The 17,935-nt window shown below is 42.1% G+C and overlaps 2 protein-coding genes across 3 annotated transcripts in view; one reads left to right on the forward strand and one right to left on the reverse strand.

Moving 5' to 3' along the window:
- SYN3 (synapsin III) overlaps nucleotides 1-17,935 on the forward strand; it is a 181,497-nt gene that overhangs the window by 47,145 nt on the left and 116,417 nt on the right. The gene's annotated exons all lie outside the window — the stretch shown is intronic.
- Nucleotides 1,999-17,935, reverse strand: part of TIMP3 (TIMP metallopeptidase inhibitor 3) — a 38,433-nt gene continuing 22,496 nt past the window's right edge. The window contains exons 2-5 of the mRNA XM_086611112.1: nucleotides 14,598-14,680; nucleotides 8,063-8,174; nucleotides 7,245-7,366; nucleotides 1,999-6,614 (exon numbers count right to left, since the gene is read on the reverse strand). Coding sequence (XP_086467238.1) covers nucleotides 6,417-6,614; nucleotides 7,245-7,366; nucleotides 8,063-8,174; nucleotides 14,598-14,680 — 515 coding nt within the window. The 3' untranslated portion in view covers nucleotides 1,999-6,416. The remainder of the gene's footprint in view (nucleotides 6,615-7,244; nucleotides 7,367-8,062; nucleotides 8,175-14,597; nucleotides 14,681-17,935) is intronic.

Below are 17,935 nucleotides of genomic sequence, written 5' to 3' on the forward strand. Positions count from 1 at the left end.
ACAATGCATAATAAGGTGTAGGTACCTGATGGTGGATAGAGACATGGAGTGGGAGCTTCAAAATGCAAAACAAGGTCTCATTTAGGTTCTTGTGAAAAATCGCACCAGTGTTCACTGGGTACCTGAATACCTTGAAACGCTGGTCCTTCATCTCTCTGTTCCAACACTCTGTTCTCTACCTGTGCTGTGTGATCAACAGCACTTCCATCTGTCACAGGCAGGCCATGAAGGTAAGGACAGTCATGAGTTGCTGTGAAGCACCCAAGTAATGCAGTGCTAAGAGTTGTATGATCATTTAAGACATAAAGAAATAGATGCTTCTGAAACACTAGGTGACAGCTTATTGCAGACTTTTAAGACAAATTAGTTGATAAATCCTGTTGCATTTAAATCCTGCTGATTCATAAAGAGGGTTTTGTGATATATGTAATGCTTCAGAACAGCTGTGACTTTGACCATTGCTTCAGGAATAGTGTTTTTGGAAGACCTGATTAAGGTTTTCATTGAAAATACGCTAGGCTAGCACTTTTAGCATTATTTTCTTGTCTGGAAATCTGATTCTCGATTCCTCAGCATGTAAATGCATTTGTTACTGGCATCATACTTTGGTTTAGCAGAGCACTGATCTTAATTTCACATATTTGTCACCGTTATAACCAATCACCTACTTGGAGATGCTATTGCTTACTTGCAAAAGAATACAAGAACCTATTTAAACTGTAGATAAGCTCATCTGAACGCAAACACCATTGTTGACATGCAAGCTTGAGTAATCCGGTTTAAATCAGTCGCTTTCCAAACATTTACACAAGCAACAATCCACTTGGGTAAATTTAGGCCAGCCCTTTCCAGGTGGGGGGGGTCTACCTCATGGATTGAATCTACATAACTTCTCAAGACCTTTTTTGTGTGCACCTTCACAGTATCCTGAGCTGTGAGAGGCTGAGAGGGCAAGTGCCTGCACCAAGCAAGCTCCACCGTAGTTGTCGCTCCACCAAGCACCTGTGAAAGTTGCTTGCCCACTGTGCCTCAGCTTCTCCATGTGTCAGATGAGAATATCATGATCTCCCTTTCCCCTCTCTTTTTCTTCCCTTTCCTGGAGGCATTCTCAAGCTGTACCAGTCAGCACTCGTAAGTACAGTGTGGTCCTTTGATGGCTGACCCCCCCGGAAGTGTTTAGTGTTACAGTTTTACCTCTCTGCAATGTGATATACTTTAAGCAATGAAGTTCTCACATAAGGGATCCTCATCCTTCTAGGTTCAAAGTTTTCCAAAGCTCACTTTCTAAACCTTTGGATTAAACATAGAACAGATTTAAAAATCTGTCTCATTCTTTCATCCTTGTAGAAAATAGCGATTTTTCCTAAAGTGAAAGTGTGATAAAGTAGACCCATTTTTGTGAGTGTTTTAATTTAGCTGAGAACACTTTCTCTGAAGCTTCCTTCTCCTGACAACAGGGCATTTTTAACCAGCCTTAAATACTAAACCTAAAGAGAGGACACAAGGCTTAGACAATTCACAGCAGAAAAGATCTGAATGATAAATCTCTCTTCTCTTTGCCACGGGCATGTACCTTTCAACCCTCCCCCCCCCGGATCGGTTTACTGTAAATAAGAGCAATCTGGCAACCCTTCTGCTACGGCCCTACTGGTGCTACGCGACAGCTGTAACGACGGCCTCGCTCTGTGCTGACCCCCTATGGCCAGTGGACAAGTGGGATACATTAACTTCAAAAGGGATTTGTTTTTGCCTCTCCTGGGCTTACGATCCCAGTAACAATTCTTGGAGACATCAGCCTCTTCAAAAAGAGGGAAGGACTGCTGGCGGGATGTCTTTGCCAAAGAGCAAGAATTGCCAGAGGTGGAGTATCTGCTTTGGGCCCAATAAAATGGTATCAAGAAAGGGAAGGAAACGAATAAATCCACTTGCGAAGCCATTTGTGTATATTTGAAGTGGACAGAAACTAGTATAAGTGAAGCAGAGACAGAATGTCTGTGATAGATTTAAAACCACTTTACTGTTTAGAATAAAAGGACACTATAAAAAGTGAACATTATGCAACATTACCTTAAAAGACAATATACATTCACTGAATATAAAATTTATAAATAACATGGAGGAAAACTGTAAACAGTGCTAGAAAATTTAGCAACAAATACATTCCTTCTGGACAAGATTTTTTCACACGGGTTTGGTTCCCTCCCCAAGTTTCCATGACTATCAGGAACAGCAGAGTGGCTCTACAAAGGAAGGACAGTGGCAGAGAGAATGAGAAGCCAGCACAGGCAAAGCAGCAGCAAACGTTTAGTGGATTTTTAAGATTTTTCTCAAGACTGGTAGCCCCAAACGACACTTGTTCAAAAAAGACAAAAAAAAAAAAAGTTTGCGGTTCCCTAGATTTTGTTCTGCCCTTATAACATATTTTATAGCTTAGAAGTGAGATATACTTTCAGAGACATCTGAAAGAATGGAAACTTGTTCCCATGGAGGCCTTTACTTCAAACAGTCTTTACTGTAAAAAACACAACAGCATGTTACCCATCACCGTGAGGTAGCACTTCACTCCAGCCAAGTATGAATGGGATAGGGTGATATATTTAGGTTTTAGAATAGTCCTACCTAAACGGCCATACAACTCTTCAAAACATGGGAAATTTAGACCTGAAGTGGCAGTTTTATCCCATACAGGGGAGAGGGAAGCCTCCCCCAAGAAGGCTTTATTCAAGGTACTCCATGCACAGATCTCCTGCTCTCTACCCCTCCATTTTGGAAAAGGAAAAATCAAATCCAATCTTTCCCAAACTTTCAATATATTTTTCCTTTTTTTTTTTTTTTAATTCTGAAGAGGAAAGCACTCAAGCAAATAAGGGAAAATATCTATAAATAAGAAAGCAAACAGCAACAGTCTAGAAATGAGCTATGGTTTTAATAATGTTGGTTTATCTAAAGCATAGAGGAGGGTGGGGGGAAGCCCTCATCCTGTACATGTCCAAAGGTCGTGTTCACATGAGCTGTGCCATTGACAGTTCCTCTGACCTTCAGTTATGGGGTGAAGTGAGGAGCACACCAGAGGTGACCGTAAGGTATCTGTGCTGCTGCAAGCCATTGCATGCTCCATGGCCTAACATTTTGGGGAGAACCTCACACCTGCCTCCTCACATCCCCATGCCCAGTGTTCCCACATATTGCATGGCCTGCTGTAACGAGGGAGAGAGTTTTGTCCATTGGCAGGCAGAAGTGACTTAGCAAGACAGAAGAGAGCAGACAGAAAGGAAGAAGCCTTTGATTCTGATTTAGAGCCTGTTCAATCCATTTCAATGGCTCCCTCTAACTTCGAGGGAGCCTTTGGTCAGGTTCTTAATGCAAGCACAAGCTAAAGCTTAGCCCAAGAAACACATGTCCCTGATAGCATGCACAGAAACAAAATTAAGAAGCCTCCCAAAAGAAATGTATTTTTACTCGATTCTTCCCCCACCTTTTGGCTCCACTTTTTTAAAAGCCTTAACAACTGTTTCTTTACACAGCAAGGGGAAAGATTTGCTACCAAACTCCCACCCTTGCTGGTCTAGCTGTCTGCATCTCAGAAATATTTTACTGTCGGCAATATAAAATGGGAATACGCTTCATTTTCTGGTAATGCATCTGCTGTTCTGCTGTTTACAAAGCACATAGCTACATTATATCCTACTTGGGACACAAGTCCTCATAGAATTAGAATGCAAATATTTTCACAATAATTTGAGTGCAATACTGTGATGTTTCAGCTAGCTAAATGAATCAGTGACAGGTAAAACATGCAGAGCTGCAGTTTAATGAAAATTCAAATCAACACTTCACTGCATCGAAGGGCGTTTCCATTTAGCCTTCCAAAGCCACGAAAAGTGGCTGCAGCTCAGAGACGGCAGTTTTGCGAAGCCGCCTTGAGCTCAAGGAGGGCCATCTCCAGCGATGCCGACTCCACGCGATGCAAACAGGCAGGGTGGCGAGGCCGGCTCCGCTCTGCCCTCAGTGACCTTCAGAGATTTTGTCAGTCGTGCACAGCTCGAACAGAGATTGCTCCACTGTGCCCAAAGCCCAACCCCATCCTCTGCCAAAGGGGGCAACATTCTGACCCACTGTCTGAGCCTGTGATGGGTGCTGTGAAGCACCCTACTCTCCCTCTCATCTCCAACCCATAATTTAGGAGTAGTCACAGGGAAGAGGACTTCTGAAAAGCGTTCCAAGCCTTAATCACAGGAAAATCCAACAGACTTTCACTGTGTTTTGGGCTGCACTGCTACTCAGAGCAGCTGAAAAAAAAAAAAAAAAATACACAGCAGACCTAGGGATCTCTTACATCAGCTCTTTGAAAATGCCCTTTAAAGCTCATGTTAAAAATGAAGCTACACGTATTTTGCTGCAACAGTTCACCTAGTAAATGGGGCATTTCAGGGGACGTACGGTTTTGGCTTGGCAGAGCTCTGGTAGCACGCACGGAACGTAAAAATGCATCAGGGCCCATCTCAGGCACCTCTTCCTTTCCATTTGACAAAGAGGCCCCAAACAACCCTCCAGTAATTGGGGTCACTGACTGCAAAATGCTGTATCGCCCTGAGCTGGAATCACTGCAACACTTTTTCCTGCTGGTGGCAGCTCTGCTTTCTAAGTGGAATGAACTGAAGATATATGGAAACTTAAGATAAATAATCATAATAATACAAAAAAAAAAAGTTAAGCATAATCTTCTCCCTGCCCAAGCCCTCCCCATTCAAAACTCAGTCACCCATTTTGTCAGCACCCCTTCTTCACCATCATTAAAACTTAAAATACTTTTATTTGATAAGAAAAATTATATTATAGTTTTCTTAATAAAAAATACAAAATAGAACGAAAAAACTTCTCCAGTCAACAGCAAAGCACAGGACAGTACGGCTCCTCCTCCCACATCACTGCAGGACCTGGTACGAGCACATGCACAGAGCTATGCTTAACAGTGCCTAGAGGGAAACACAGCACTTGACACAGGAGGAGTCCTCTGGGCAGCTGAAAGTTTATGATCCCAGCCAGCACTTTTTAGGAGACCACTTTTCCGTGCCTAGCTCCCCCCCCCCACTACACTTCCTTTTCCTATATAAACAAATGCAGCTAGTGTAGCTGCAGGGGAGGAACTGTGGTGCAAGGAGGCAGAGAGGAAACGACTGTAGCCACTACTGCAGATACACTGGAGCTTCAATATCTTAAAAACAATTCACTGACTCGGAATGTCAATATTTCTGTCTTTAAAACACAGTCAAATCATTCTTTTGTTTATAACACCAAAAAAATTCCACGTTCTGTCAAAAATAGCTTATGTCATTATGTGTATATACATCTTAGTTCAGCAAAACACTATTTTGGCAATAGATTTTTTTTTTTTTATAGTAAGAGCTCTAGCAAGTCTCCCCTTTCCCTCTTTCATGTGATTGATTTACTGTTGGTATTTTTGCATCTGTTTGGTTTAAGGTGTTCACAAGCTGGTTTTGCTGTTGAAGCTAAGCTGTGAAAATTTCAGGGGCCAATGCTGCTCAAAACAGGATGGCACAGCGCTTCATCTGCTCTGCTGTAGGTGGATTTACCTCCCTGAACATAGGGGATGGGGCTTTTGTTTTTTAAACAACAAAAATACAAAATACTCTCTGTTCTGTTCTGGGGAAAGCCAGAACTTCAAACATGCTGTTGCATTCACACTGACTGAATTAGCCAGGACAATCAGTCAACAATGCTTTTACCAGATGATGTGGTCAGACACACCAGGTGAATTCTCCCACTGCTGGAATCAATCACATTGCTGATGTCTCCCAGCGGAGGAGGATTTCTTTTGGATGTCATTTTTTCCAGAGTTTAGGCTGGGTTTCTTTTCAGTTTGTTTCACTTGCCAATCTGATTAATGAAACCTGTCTTCCTTCAAAGAGATTTGTGTACGTATTTTCAGCACTTAGTGCATGAGGAGGGGTGACGGGAAGCCAGCGCACAGAAGAATACAGTGCCTAATTGGCATAGTTTTTAGATTTTTGTTTTCCTAAAAAAATAGAGATTATATTGCTACAGCTAATGATACATGTAAAAGAGCAAGAGCTCCATCTTTTTTCTTTTTTTTTTTCCCCTCCCATTTTTCCCTCTGGTGTGCAAAAGTAAGCTCCCAAATGTCATCTGATCAAAATGAGTGGTATCAAAAATGGAAAAGCTGATTACAAATTCAGTAAGGTAGCACAGATTTTTTTTCTTTTCTTTCCTTTTTTTTCTTTTTTTCCTTTTCTTTTTAAGTGTTCGAAGTGCTAAAATTTGCATGAAAACAGGCACTAATTTCATTGTCATCATCATGATCTGGTAAGAGTTAGTGTCCAAAAGGAAGATCAGCCACAAGTAAGGGAGAGGGGAGATAAGGAAGGGTAACGTGCTCAGGGATCTGTGGCATTGATTATCGTTTTATCTGGAGGTGCCCATCCTCTATACCAGCTGCAGTAACCTTCCACCCTCTGGATGCAGGCATAGTGCTTCGCTTGGTATCCTGAGTGGCCAAAGTTGGAGAGCATGTCTGTCCAAATACACTCATTCTTGGAGGTGGCAAAGCAGGGCAGATAGTAGCAGGGCCTAATCTGCAATTGTAAAGAGCAACCAGGTAAGGCTACATGGAAAACAACATTATATAAAGTGTCTTTATACCAGAGGCAAAGGATTCAAAATTCCACTCCCTCAAACCTTGCTTACTAACCCAAAATTCAGTCTCAGTTCAGTAAGCAGGTAAGCATGTGCTTAGCTTCACATACACAGGTAATTCCAGAGTCAAAAGAATTTCTCAAGTGCAGAAAAGTTGAGCTTGTGTCTATGTGTTTGCAAGCCTGGGGCCATGAGCAAAAATCTCAGTGCCAGGCTGAGAGGTTAAGCACTCAAAATGCTTACACAGGACAAAAGCTCAACATATCTTGCCAAGCCCCTGGTACCTGATTTCGTCTACCCACAAATGATTCTGCGTGGATTCTGAAAGCCTTCCCCAACCCCAGTTAACTCCGGCAGGGCATTAAAAAGGCATAGACTCCGCATTTTTATTTGATTCTCTCTTCTCTGGTCTCAACTCTAAAGCTGAGCTTTACTTTCTCTCTGTAAAAAGTGTCATCCTCCATTTCTCTTCCTGGTTGTTCACCAGCATCATTTGTATTACCAGCCAGGGAAAAAAGAATTCTAAGGGTCTGAATGTCTTAACGCCACCTAATTAGAGAAGCACATACCTTGCATCCACAGCCCAGATGATAACGATGATTCAGTCCTTTACGCTGGGATGGAGTCAGCCGGTCCCATTTCTCATACCAGTTGCACAGGCCAGTGTAAACCTTCCCTTCATACACGCGGCCTTGAAAACAGAGACATGTTAGCACTTCTCAGCTCAAGCACTTTTCCTGTTTCCAGAGATTGCTAATGCTCTCAATATGTTTGGCTTCAGCCACTGCTCAGCAACTGCTTTCTTTTTATTAACTGGTTCAGGAATCTCTGGCCAGCAAGCTTACAGAAGTCTGGTAAGTTAGGAGCGTTGCGCCAGCTGTAAGCACCAGCAACAACGTGCAGGCGAGTAATGCTGTCAAGCTGCTCTGAACAACAGAACAAAACTAAGTGAATGGACGCTTTCACTAGAAATACAACTCAGCAACTGCCACATCTCTATCTCCTTGCATCCCCCCCCCCCCATCTCAACAGCCTGTATTTCCCCAGCTCATTCCAAAAGGGATCTTCCATTTCTGACTCAGCTGAGTAGCGAGCAGTTCCCTGTGACAGACATGCCAGCCCAGGTATGAATTGACAGCTGCTGGCTGTTGTACAGCATATTTGTCACAACATCATTTGGTTTAAGAGACATTTTAGGAAAGGAAGGGAAATATAGAGAATGAAATGACTCTCAGCGTTGAAGAACACTGAACACCAAAATATTATGCACCATCTTAACACTTGGGAAGCTGCGAATAGAGATGTCTAGACAGCTGCCCGTGTCCTTAGCAGGTGTATGCACAGAACAGAAGAGCATCTGATTACGAAGAAGTACATTGTCCTTTACCTGTAATCAGATATTGGTACTTGTTGACCTCCAGCTTGACTCCACAAAGACTCTCAGAGGCTTCTGTATAGATGTACTGAACATGTGGCATTATCTGGAAGCCTCTGTACATCTAGAGAAAGAATAAAAATGCTTTAAGTCATCTTAAGATGACAACTTTTCACTTAGATTCTTTACAAGAATGGTCGTAGCAAGCAGTGAACTTTTAGCATTTACAAGTGTGAAGGACTAATGTCATAGCTGGACTCTGACAGAAGTCTCCTCACCAGATCTGCTGGTAGAGAACACTCACCTGTTAACAAGCCATTGTAATTCAGCACAGGGACCGCTTTCCCACTCTCATTAGTTCCAGTGGCACTGAGTGAGCAAAACGCCAACACTGCAAGCTCTGCCAACATCCTGAACAATTTTTTCCCTTATATAGCTCATAATTAGGGAGAAATTAAATTCGTTCAAGTTCAGAATCTTTCTCCTTCATGTCATTTAAACATTTTTTTCCAAACTAAGGGATTTTTCTTTTAAACAATGACCCTATTTTCCAGTGTTGCTGCTGTAAGAGTTTCAAGCCTTTGGCGCTTGATCTAAGTCATCAAGCCAGACACCTCCTCCTCAAGCGCCTAGCATACGCGATTCCTGCTGACCTCAGCAAGGATTTCATGTTTCTCTAACTAAACGAATGCAGAAATAGAATTCTACGCCATCTTCTAAAATTAGACTGGTACTAATGGGCACCATAAAGAAAGTATCATGTATATGTAATTCCTTTATGCTCCTTCTCCTTTTTCATAATCTTGAAGTGGACGCCAACATACAGTTCAGTTTAATTGAAATACGAACCCACAGATACACTGGCCGTTGAATTCAGTCAGAAATTAGCGTGTGTCCCTATCTGACCTGACCTTACCACTGCAATTCAGGGAAACTCACGCCTGTCTGTTGGTAGCATACTGAAGTCTGTGCATTGCAATGAAACAAGCACTGCATGTGTACATTGGACTCAATAAAAAAATACCCTATTTTTGAAACACTGAGGATGATTTTCCTCCAAATTTAATCTTTAAAATTTGGTTATCTTTTCAAAGTATTCGGTCTCTGATTTTTCCCCACCAACTGTATGAATGACCAATGTTTAGAAAATAGGAAAACCGGTAAGAGTCAGAAAGAATCACAGTTTTATAGCATTTCCCAACCTATCCTTTTCTCTGTCAGCTTTATTGATAGAGAGCACATTCACCTTCAGTTTAACTGTAAATATTAAAGTAAGGCAAAAGAGGAAAAGAATCTCAAGCAATCCCAGACATACAGATTCTTGCTGCTCTGTCACCTAAGAGGTGACATTGTCCTGCATGCTGTATTCTATTTCTTGAAGTCCCGTATTATCCCCAGGTATGTATTTCCATTTTTCATCTTTCACTATCCCTCCTCTCCTTTAAGATCAACAAATGTTTTTCTTCTACAGAATTCATCAGGGCTATTCTTTCCAGTGCTAGGGGCCCAATTCATACCTCTATGAAGTCAGTGAAAGGATATCTGTTGATTTAACAGATTTTATGCTAGGCCCAGATACTGCATATAAAAAAAAAAAAGACTACTACTAATTCTGCTATGCTGAGAGGTCAAACTACCTTCTGGGCTTTCACAGAATGCCTGCTAGGCTTTTTTTCTCCTTAGTTATATTACCTCAATCAGCATAATCTTGTAACAATATTATAACCCAGTAACTGCACTGCTGCATAAAGGACATGCTAAAGGGGTTTGCATTTTCCAGTCTTCCCCTCTATACCCAGAAAATATGCAATAAAAGCATTTTTAAAAATTAATCATACTACATCAACAAAAGCTCACAGATCATGTTTGAAATACACCATTGTGTCCATAAGTGAGCAAAGTCTTAAAGTAAAAACTGAACCTTGCCTAATCTCTATGTTATCTCTGCAATTTTCTTGGTAGAAGATGACCTACTCAGATTTTCCAATTACGCTCAAGATAGTTGGAGATCTAGATTCCAGCACAGGCACGCTGTTTGTCCTTGGATGAGTTACTTGGCCTTCAGTACACTTTTATTCCTCATCTGTAGACAAGCTCTGCCTTTTTTCACAAGGGTATTGTGAGGAAAGGCACACAGAATGAAGATCATGTGTTCAGACCCCATTCTAGTGGGCATTACACCAAGAAGCTATGATAACAGTATCTAAGCAGATAAGACTGGCTAAGATAACAGCTGGGGCTGCCCACTCTCCCCAGGCAGTGCATTATTTACAGCACAGAGCGCTGTACGCTGTGCATGTGTGGTACAAGTGATCTGTCACTTGTGATCTGAACAGTGCTAAGCTCCAAGTTCGCCTTGGGCTAATTAAGTGTCTGTGCTCTAAAGCCTGCAAGTGCACAGGCACACTTTGAGGCCATCCTCCCCCTTGCAGAAAGGGCTACATGCTAGACTAACCATTCCTCTGAGAAGCTGCTCAGGCCCTTCCTGTCGGACCCTTACACTCGCCACTCCTCACATCTTCTGCACCACCAAGCCCAACAGGGCTGCCTATGAAGCAACTAGTGATGCTGAACTGGGGTTTGGTTTTCGATTCCTGGACCTAATTTCCTCTTCGCATGACCATCAGGGACTGCACTGCCAGGGCTGCTGAAGGAAGCATGCTTAGGCTCTCAATAGTCACTTCAGCTCACCCCACAGTGACCCTCACTGAGGCTAGCAACTGTCGCACTGATTGACCCAGTGCTGGGGGCAGACAGGGCCTGCCTCATCCTCTGATGACTAAAGAAAATTCACCATGACCTTGGTTCTCAAGGGAGGAAAAAGAAAATTTGGCAAGGGAGAATCTTCTACAGATGCCCTCTTTTAAAACAAATAAAACAATACCTTAAACATTATTTTTGGATATACAAAATATCCTGGAAGTGCTATTAGACCAGTCAGAAGAAAACCAACCATAAAGCTAGCTCTCTCCTAACTGCTTCCCTCGGAGTCCTCCTGTCGCCACGAATGTGTATTTTCAGAAGCATAATGACAGGGAACCAAGTATTAGCACGCATCACATGGTGGTGTCTGCTAGTGCTGCTCTATTTCCAGCTGTGTCAGCATTCCCCTTAGCATCCCTCATGGTGCCTCAGAAACATACATGCAAATCCTGTGGTGGTTCCTGCTGCATGATTAACTTCACCCTATGATACGATGTTCCTCCCTCTATCCCTCCCATGTGAGGTCCCACTAGCTACCAAGGCTTGGAGTCATCTTGTCTAACCATCAGCTACCTAAAATTTAGGCACTTTGTATGAATTAGGCATCCTCTCTAATCAAACACCAAGAACGGGCACCTCCAGAACAGCTCAGCCCATCCTAAAATAACTGTCTACAACTGATGGGCTGAATTACACTTTGGTGGTTCCTGTCTCTCTCCATTGACAATCAAGGGAGCAAGAAAGACTCAACACCTCATTTTAATCTGTTTAAAATTAAACTAAATTAATCCCACCCCACTTCTTTCCTCTTGGGACTATCATGTTTCACCTCTTAGACTCACTTTACAGATTAGCAACAAACCAAGGAAAGCCTCCTTGCTTCTGGCAGCCTGTGCAGCGTGCTGCCATGGTCAACCAGGACTGTTTGTCCACATGGAGCAGAAATATCTTATCTCCTTGTCTCCTTTGCAGTTTCCTGAAATAGGTCTGGGCCATTCTCAGAACGCACTGCAGCATCACAGAACATGCAGGGGTTATATCAGTCCTGTGCAGATTTCTGACATGTGATCTTGAAATATTCTTAGGTTTTTTGAGAAAACAGTTGGGGGAGGTGGAGGTTGCTTGAAAAACACAAGGTCTTTCCAGACAACAAATGTGAACGCTAGAAAGCCTGGCACTGTTCTGTGCCTGTGGGCTGACCTTGTGCTCCAGTCCAGGCCCCAAGCTAGTTTAGTTGTGAAATTCAGCAACAAGGTCAGGAGTGTTAGTGAGAGCAAGAATCAGCCACAGCAAAATCCAAGGAACCCATGAAAGAAATACAAAGATTGTTTGTTGCTTTTTAAGGCTCTCAGTGCTTTCCACAGGCAATTCAGTACGCACTGATCGACTAAATGGCTTGTTTATTTTTCATCTGCAGGTGCAGACGGGTTTATAGGTGGCCAAAAAACACTGACATGTTAGTTTTATCTTCAGAGTTGTTCCCATGCAGCTGTGCAGAGCCATAGGCCTCCTTAGTTTTCTTTTCAGCAGGACGACGGTCAGCTTTCATCAGGGCAAGCAAGGGAGAGATTTGCTGTGTCATTCTGAGCTTCCCCACTGTATGGAGCTGAATCTCTCTTTATACTTAAGTCTCTAAGCTCAGCAGAAAGACAGCAGGGTTTCAAAGAAGACACTTGGTTTGTTTACCAAGAACTATGTCCTCTGGACATTCCAGTTCTACTGGGCACTTTGACTGCTTCAGGTTCCTTCCTGCCAAAGGTCACAGTTAAATGTGCAATGCAACATCTCACCAGCCCACCATCTATGTAGCAGGCATAGAGGCAGTTCGACCAACACACGATTTTCCCTTTAAAATCACTCTTGCTTTTGTTGGACACGTAGCTTCCTAACAAAGCACTGTGGAACTGCTCCAGCAAAAAGGCAATTGTTCTCCTGGGGTCTCTGAACAAGGACATTGCAGATTACTGCAGTATCTGCTGTAAACGCTCTGGTCCTGTGCTGCAGAATAACCCAATGGAAACAGCCAGGACAGGCTCAGGCATCTCATTTAATGATTGACACAATGGTGTCTATTGACAGTAGAGCGGCTGCTGTTCCCACTCAACATGCTCACCTTGCCTGGGCTTATGCTCCTCCCCGTGCCAGCAGACACATAGAAGCCTTTTCTGTTTGAAGCAAGGACACTGCTGCAGGCTCTTGGGTCAGAGGAGGAATGCTTAATGCTGTTCCAGAGATCTCTGACATGGCAGCTTGCTGGCTGGCAATGGGGCAGGCTGCATCATGCATTAGGAGAGAGGCTAGCACTACAGTTGGTAAAGGGCAGTAATTCATTTTGGGGACTACTGATACTCTAGATCACCACTGGACCCTCTTCATGGTCATATGTTAGACAGGAAGCACCGAATTCTTGGAATTGAGTAAAAGGGAAAGTAGGGGTCCTAGACAGACCAGGATGAAACCAGAAAAAGAAAAGTTGATGAAGCCATGCAGCATGTGGACGTCAAGTAGTTTTCTGAAGTGGGGTACACTTGCTGAGCTGGAGAGTGACAACAATGGACAAGAACAGCACAGAGTGCTGCAAGCCTGATGAAGCCAGGAACAGTCAAAAAAAAAAAGGGGGAAAAAAGGAAAGAAAAAAAAAAAAGAGTGGCAGCATTGTCTCACTGCTGCCAACATAGCCAGTTGCCTTTTTTACAAATATAAGTTAATCAACAAATGTATGCTTCCTTCTGAATCTTAAAAAGGTATTTTTCAGATTAAGGACATTAGTAAGCCCAGCACCTCATGCCCTCTTATTCAAAGTGCAAGCATTCCACTCTAGTGGAAGAGCCACGCCAGGACCAGATTTGGCTACGTGTGCGGTTTTGCGACGGCTTATGAAACGGGCTTTGCATCTCCTCCTCCCAGCTTTCGTGCTCAACTACAAACTGCCTTATAAAGAGAGTTACTGTTACAAGGCAGGCAAGTGACTGTTTTCTTCTGAACCTTTACTTGGTCTAATGTTTCAGATTTCTGCAGTCTCTGCCAAGCTTTTCCATTCCCTTTTTTTTTTTTCTTAAGACATAAACCAGTCTTATGACTGGAATGGCATAGCCAATAAAAACAATCTAGGGCTGATTTTTAGCTTTACATAACGAGGGGTCAGTTTAACAAAAAACCTAAGTCCAAAGCAGCAGGTTGACTGCAGTTTGTGCTGCAAAGAATCAGAGCTCTGAAGAGAGGAACTAGAGAAACTAAGAACCAGTGTAGGAGATCTACCTCTTTTCACCTCTGAGTCAATACTTTACTTCTGAGCTGATGATATTTGAAAGCTACAGTGTTTGGTTAAGCTTTATATAAAGGCTTCACTATAAAAGTTTCATTTGTTCTGTACATGGACAAAAATGCTATGATTCTAACTGGTGGTTACAAAGAATGCAAGGAAAGAAGAGACAAAAGACCACTCTCCCAAGGCTAGCAGACCCTCTACCACCACCACATCTTGAATTTACTGAAAGTGTGGCATGGAAAAGTTTACATTTCCACAGTCTAACACTGTGTATGTTGAACACAAACAGGACTCTAGTATCTAGAGAAGCCCATTTGGTACCTTTTACTATCAGAAATTTTAAAAATAAAGGAAGAATTCAGGTATTCAGCATTGCATGTCAAGAACGACCTCTTCCTGCTCCTTTCCCCTCTCCAGGCAAATTTCTGTCAATTGCTGGCTGTCTTCCATTCTGGCTGACCAACACAAAAAAGTTGAGGTGCTGTTATTTGAAGTATGCAAACTCTGTTCGTTATTACATGATAATTAGAATCATTATCATATCTATAAGCTTATGTGAAATGTCTGGAAACATACCTTTGTCTGCTTGACTGTGTATCGCATCGTTCCAAAAGGTCCATCTTTCATGAGCTTCTTCCCCACAACTTTAGCTCGGATCACTGTCATAAGAGAGGAAAAATACAAGAAATTATAAACAACTTCACAAAACATTTAGGTAGACCCTGCACTTCAAAAAAGCCACTTAGATAAATTATTCTGCAAAACAAAATCCAAGTCAACCCTCCTCTTACTTTATTCTAAATCTCACACAACAAGGCATGTAAAATGGGATGCCAAAGCAAGTATTTCTTTAGAGGAAATCCAGTTCTGTGTGAAGAATAAGAACAAGCATTATTTATGTTGAAATCTCACTGAAATCTGCAAAGTAGACTATAGCTGAGACCAAGACAGGTTAAAACCTTTGCACCAAGCCACTGGGATAAAGTTTGTATTTAATGTCTCAACATACAGAATTATGTTCAACAAGATACTACTTTTACATTGTTCCTTGGGTGCCCAACGGAGCTTCTGTTTCCCAGTAACCATAACACTACAGTACAGCACACTGGAATATCCCCTATCTGGGGATTTCACTACAGCTGCCACCTTTCAGATACCATGAAACTCCCAATAAATGGCTCCCTTGAGCTACTGTGCAAAAGCAGATTGTTCAGCAACCATCAAGTCCACAGTGAAAGCTGCCAGGCCAGCCAGAAGCCACCTGGAAGACAAACTAAAAGCTGACCCATCAGACCTTGCATACACTGCACTTCATTTCTTCATGGATTCTAAGGGGCAGCGTGTGTGCATGCGTGCACACAGCATCCAGCCTGACACGGATACCTCCACTGTACCACAGACACACCACACCAATGCCAACTGAGACCAAGCCATCACAGATAAGGATTTTTGAGGTCCCTCAGATGGATCTAACAGGTAGTTTACCGTCACTGCTTAATGAAGAGTTCTCCTGCTCATCTATTTTTTGGGGCATTCCACACAAAAACACTACTGTTCATCAGTCCTCTTTGAGAAAGTTCTGCAATCACCTGCTCATGTCAGTAGAGGAGCAAAGCTTAGTGACAGGTTAGGCACTGTTCAGCTAAAGACCACTACCCTAGAACAATAATACCATGTTATACAAGCATCAGAAGTGACTTAATTTTTGGAAGGGCTGCATAAATTGACATTGGAGAAGGCCAATCCTAGGAAGAATAAGGATCACTGTTACAAAATCCCATAGCCCAAACACTGCTCATACAAACAGCAGGACAAAAAATAAACCAAGGAATTCAAAATTCCATCAATCAAGAGAAACACCAAAACAACAATATAACCGTGCAAATCTTACCTAAAATATTATTCATCAAGCTTCTTATTATAAGGGCTATGAAAATTATTCCAGTAGAATAATCCAAAGAATGCAACGTACTCATATCATGATTGACAACGTATAGTTATGCATAAATCCCCCAGAAACCTCTTTTTTTGTGGAAGAGGAGATACCAGCTACTTTTGTATAAAGCTTATATTGGTACGCCATTGCAAACAACGCACTTCTGCTGAATATATGGCCCAATGGTTCCAGACTACTGAAATCCAGCAACTAAAACAGGCCACATACATGGTTTCCTCTAAGCCTACAAAGGTCCTGAACATAACTCCCTGCACAGAACAGAGATACTGCTTTCACAGAATTTCATCTGTGTTTTGCTGAATCTATCATCTTAATTCATCACAGAAAACAAGTCATTAAAAAGCAGGAAGGCATGGAAGGGAGACAAAGAGGTGGAGGTACTCCTTTGCAAGCAAGAAAACCCAACGAGTTGTTACTTGCATTACAGCACTATCTAAAAGTAGCAACAAAGCTCAAGGACCCATTTTGCTATGTATATATAAGACATTAAACAAGCACCTTGCTGCTTCTTAGCTCATTTAGGTTTCAAACAGCTGTAGAAGCCCACTGAAATAAATATGAAAAGGAAGAGGCTAAGTTTTTGTTTGCTACCTAGACCAAATTACGAGGCAAAAAGCTTGTCCCAGCTTTCTGAAGAACATATTTAAAGGAAGAGATAGGTCTGGTTATACACATCAGTCCCTGGAACCTGTGCATAAGGATGGTGTGAAATGAAGACAAACTCACTCTGCTCCGATTTATATCCTGTGCTTCAGCCAGACTTGTCAAATAAATTTTAAACTAGGTAAGACAGTCCTGCTGGCTTTGATTCAAAGCACCAACAAAACATTCATTCATTGAGTGTAAAATTTCATTCTTAATTTTTTTTCCAAATCTCTATTATCCAATGGCAGTAAAAGCCAGCAATTTTATTGATTCTTCTATTTAACGAGTTGTCCAGACTTTGATGTACTCAAAATTTAGCAGCCATAATGAATGATGTCCTTAAGGACTGCAAGTATCTTTAAAGAACTAGGTTCTTCCATTTGCTGCCCCCAACCACCAGTGAAGCTACAAAACCCAGACTGCCTAAGGGTCAATGAGAAAGAACAGAATTTGATGATTAGAATGATTAGATGATCTCTGAGGTCCCTTCCAGCCTATGCCATTCTATGATTCTATGATTCTTTAAGGCTTTCTGAATTCCAAGGCACTTCACTAATGCTGGAGTCTATAGCAAAGGGTGTCAAAAGTCTTATCTTCATCTACTGCATATCTGATATGCTGAAATTGAAAAACCTGGTGTTTGCCCAACGCATCCGAAATCAACAACAAAATCTTTTATCTTATTGACAATGATAAGAAACACAGTAAAAGGCAATATTGCAAACCGCTAGCATTTCCAAACCAGAACATGGTTAGCATAAAATACAACAGGCACAGTCCCAACTGCTGACATAATATCTAAAACCCCATTTTCTTCATGAACTCCACTGCTAGCTTGGCAGCCCTTCAACTTTAGTTAGAGTAGCACAGCCACTTCAGAAAGAAATCAGCTTTGATTTATGGACTAATCGACAGCTTCTCCACAGGACCAAAGGTTCAAAACGCACATCTACACTAGCACATAACAGCATCTCAATTTCAGCTAATGCTACCCTTGCAAGCAGGTGGACGGAGCTGTATTTTCGTATTATTGTTCCCCAGTAAAGTCAGAGAAGAACAACCATCCTAGCAAATTCACATGGTAAAAACCATGAAAAACTGCAGCGTGGGCCGTCACTTCAAGCCTCTTGTAAAAGGGTCAAGCCCAGAGAAGTTGCCTCTATCACCCAAATGGTAACTTTTCTAGGTAAGTTCCTTCCTTTACCAAAAAGCTAGGAATGAACAAAGAACCCACCCTGCCTCATTTTTCTCACATTAAAGGAAAAGTCACGCAAGAAGCAGAGAATACTCCAACTTAAGCCTACCTCCTGTA

Source organism: Tauraco erythrolophus, chromosome 4 (genome assembly GCF_009769465.1).
Source record: "Tauraco erythrolophus isolate bTauEry1 chromosome 4, bTauEry1.pri, whole genome shotgun sequence".
Classification (NCBI taxonomy): Eukaryota; Metazoa; Chordata; class Aves; order Musophagiformes; family Musophagidae; genus Tauraco; species Tauraco erythrolophus.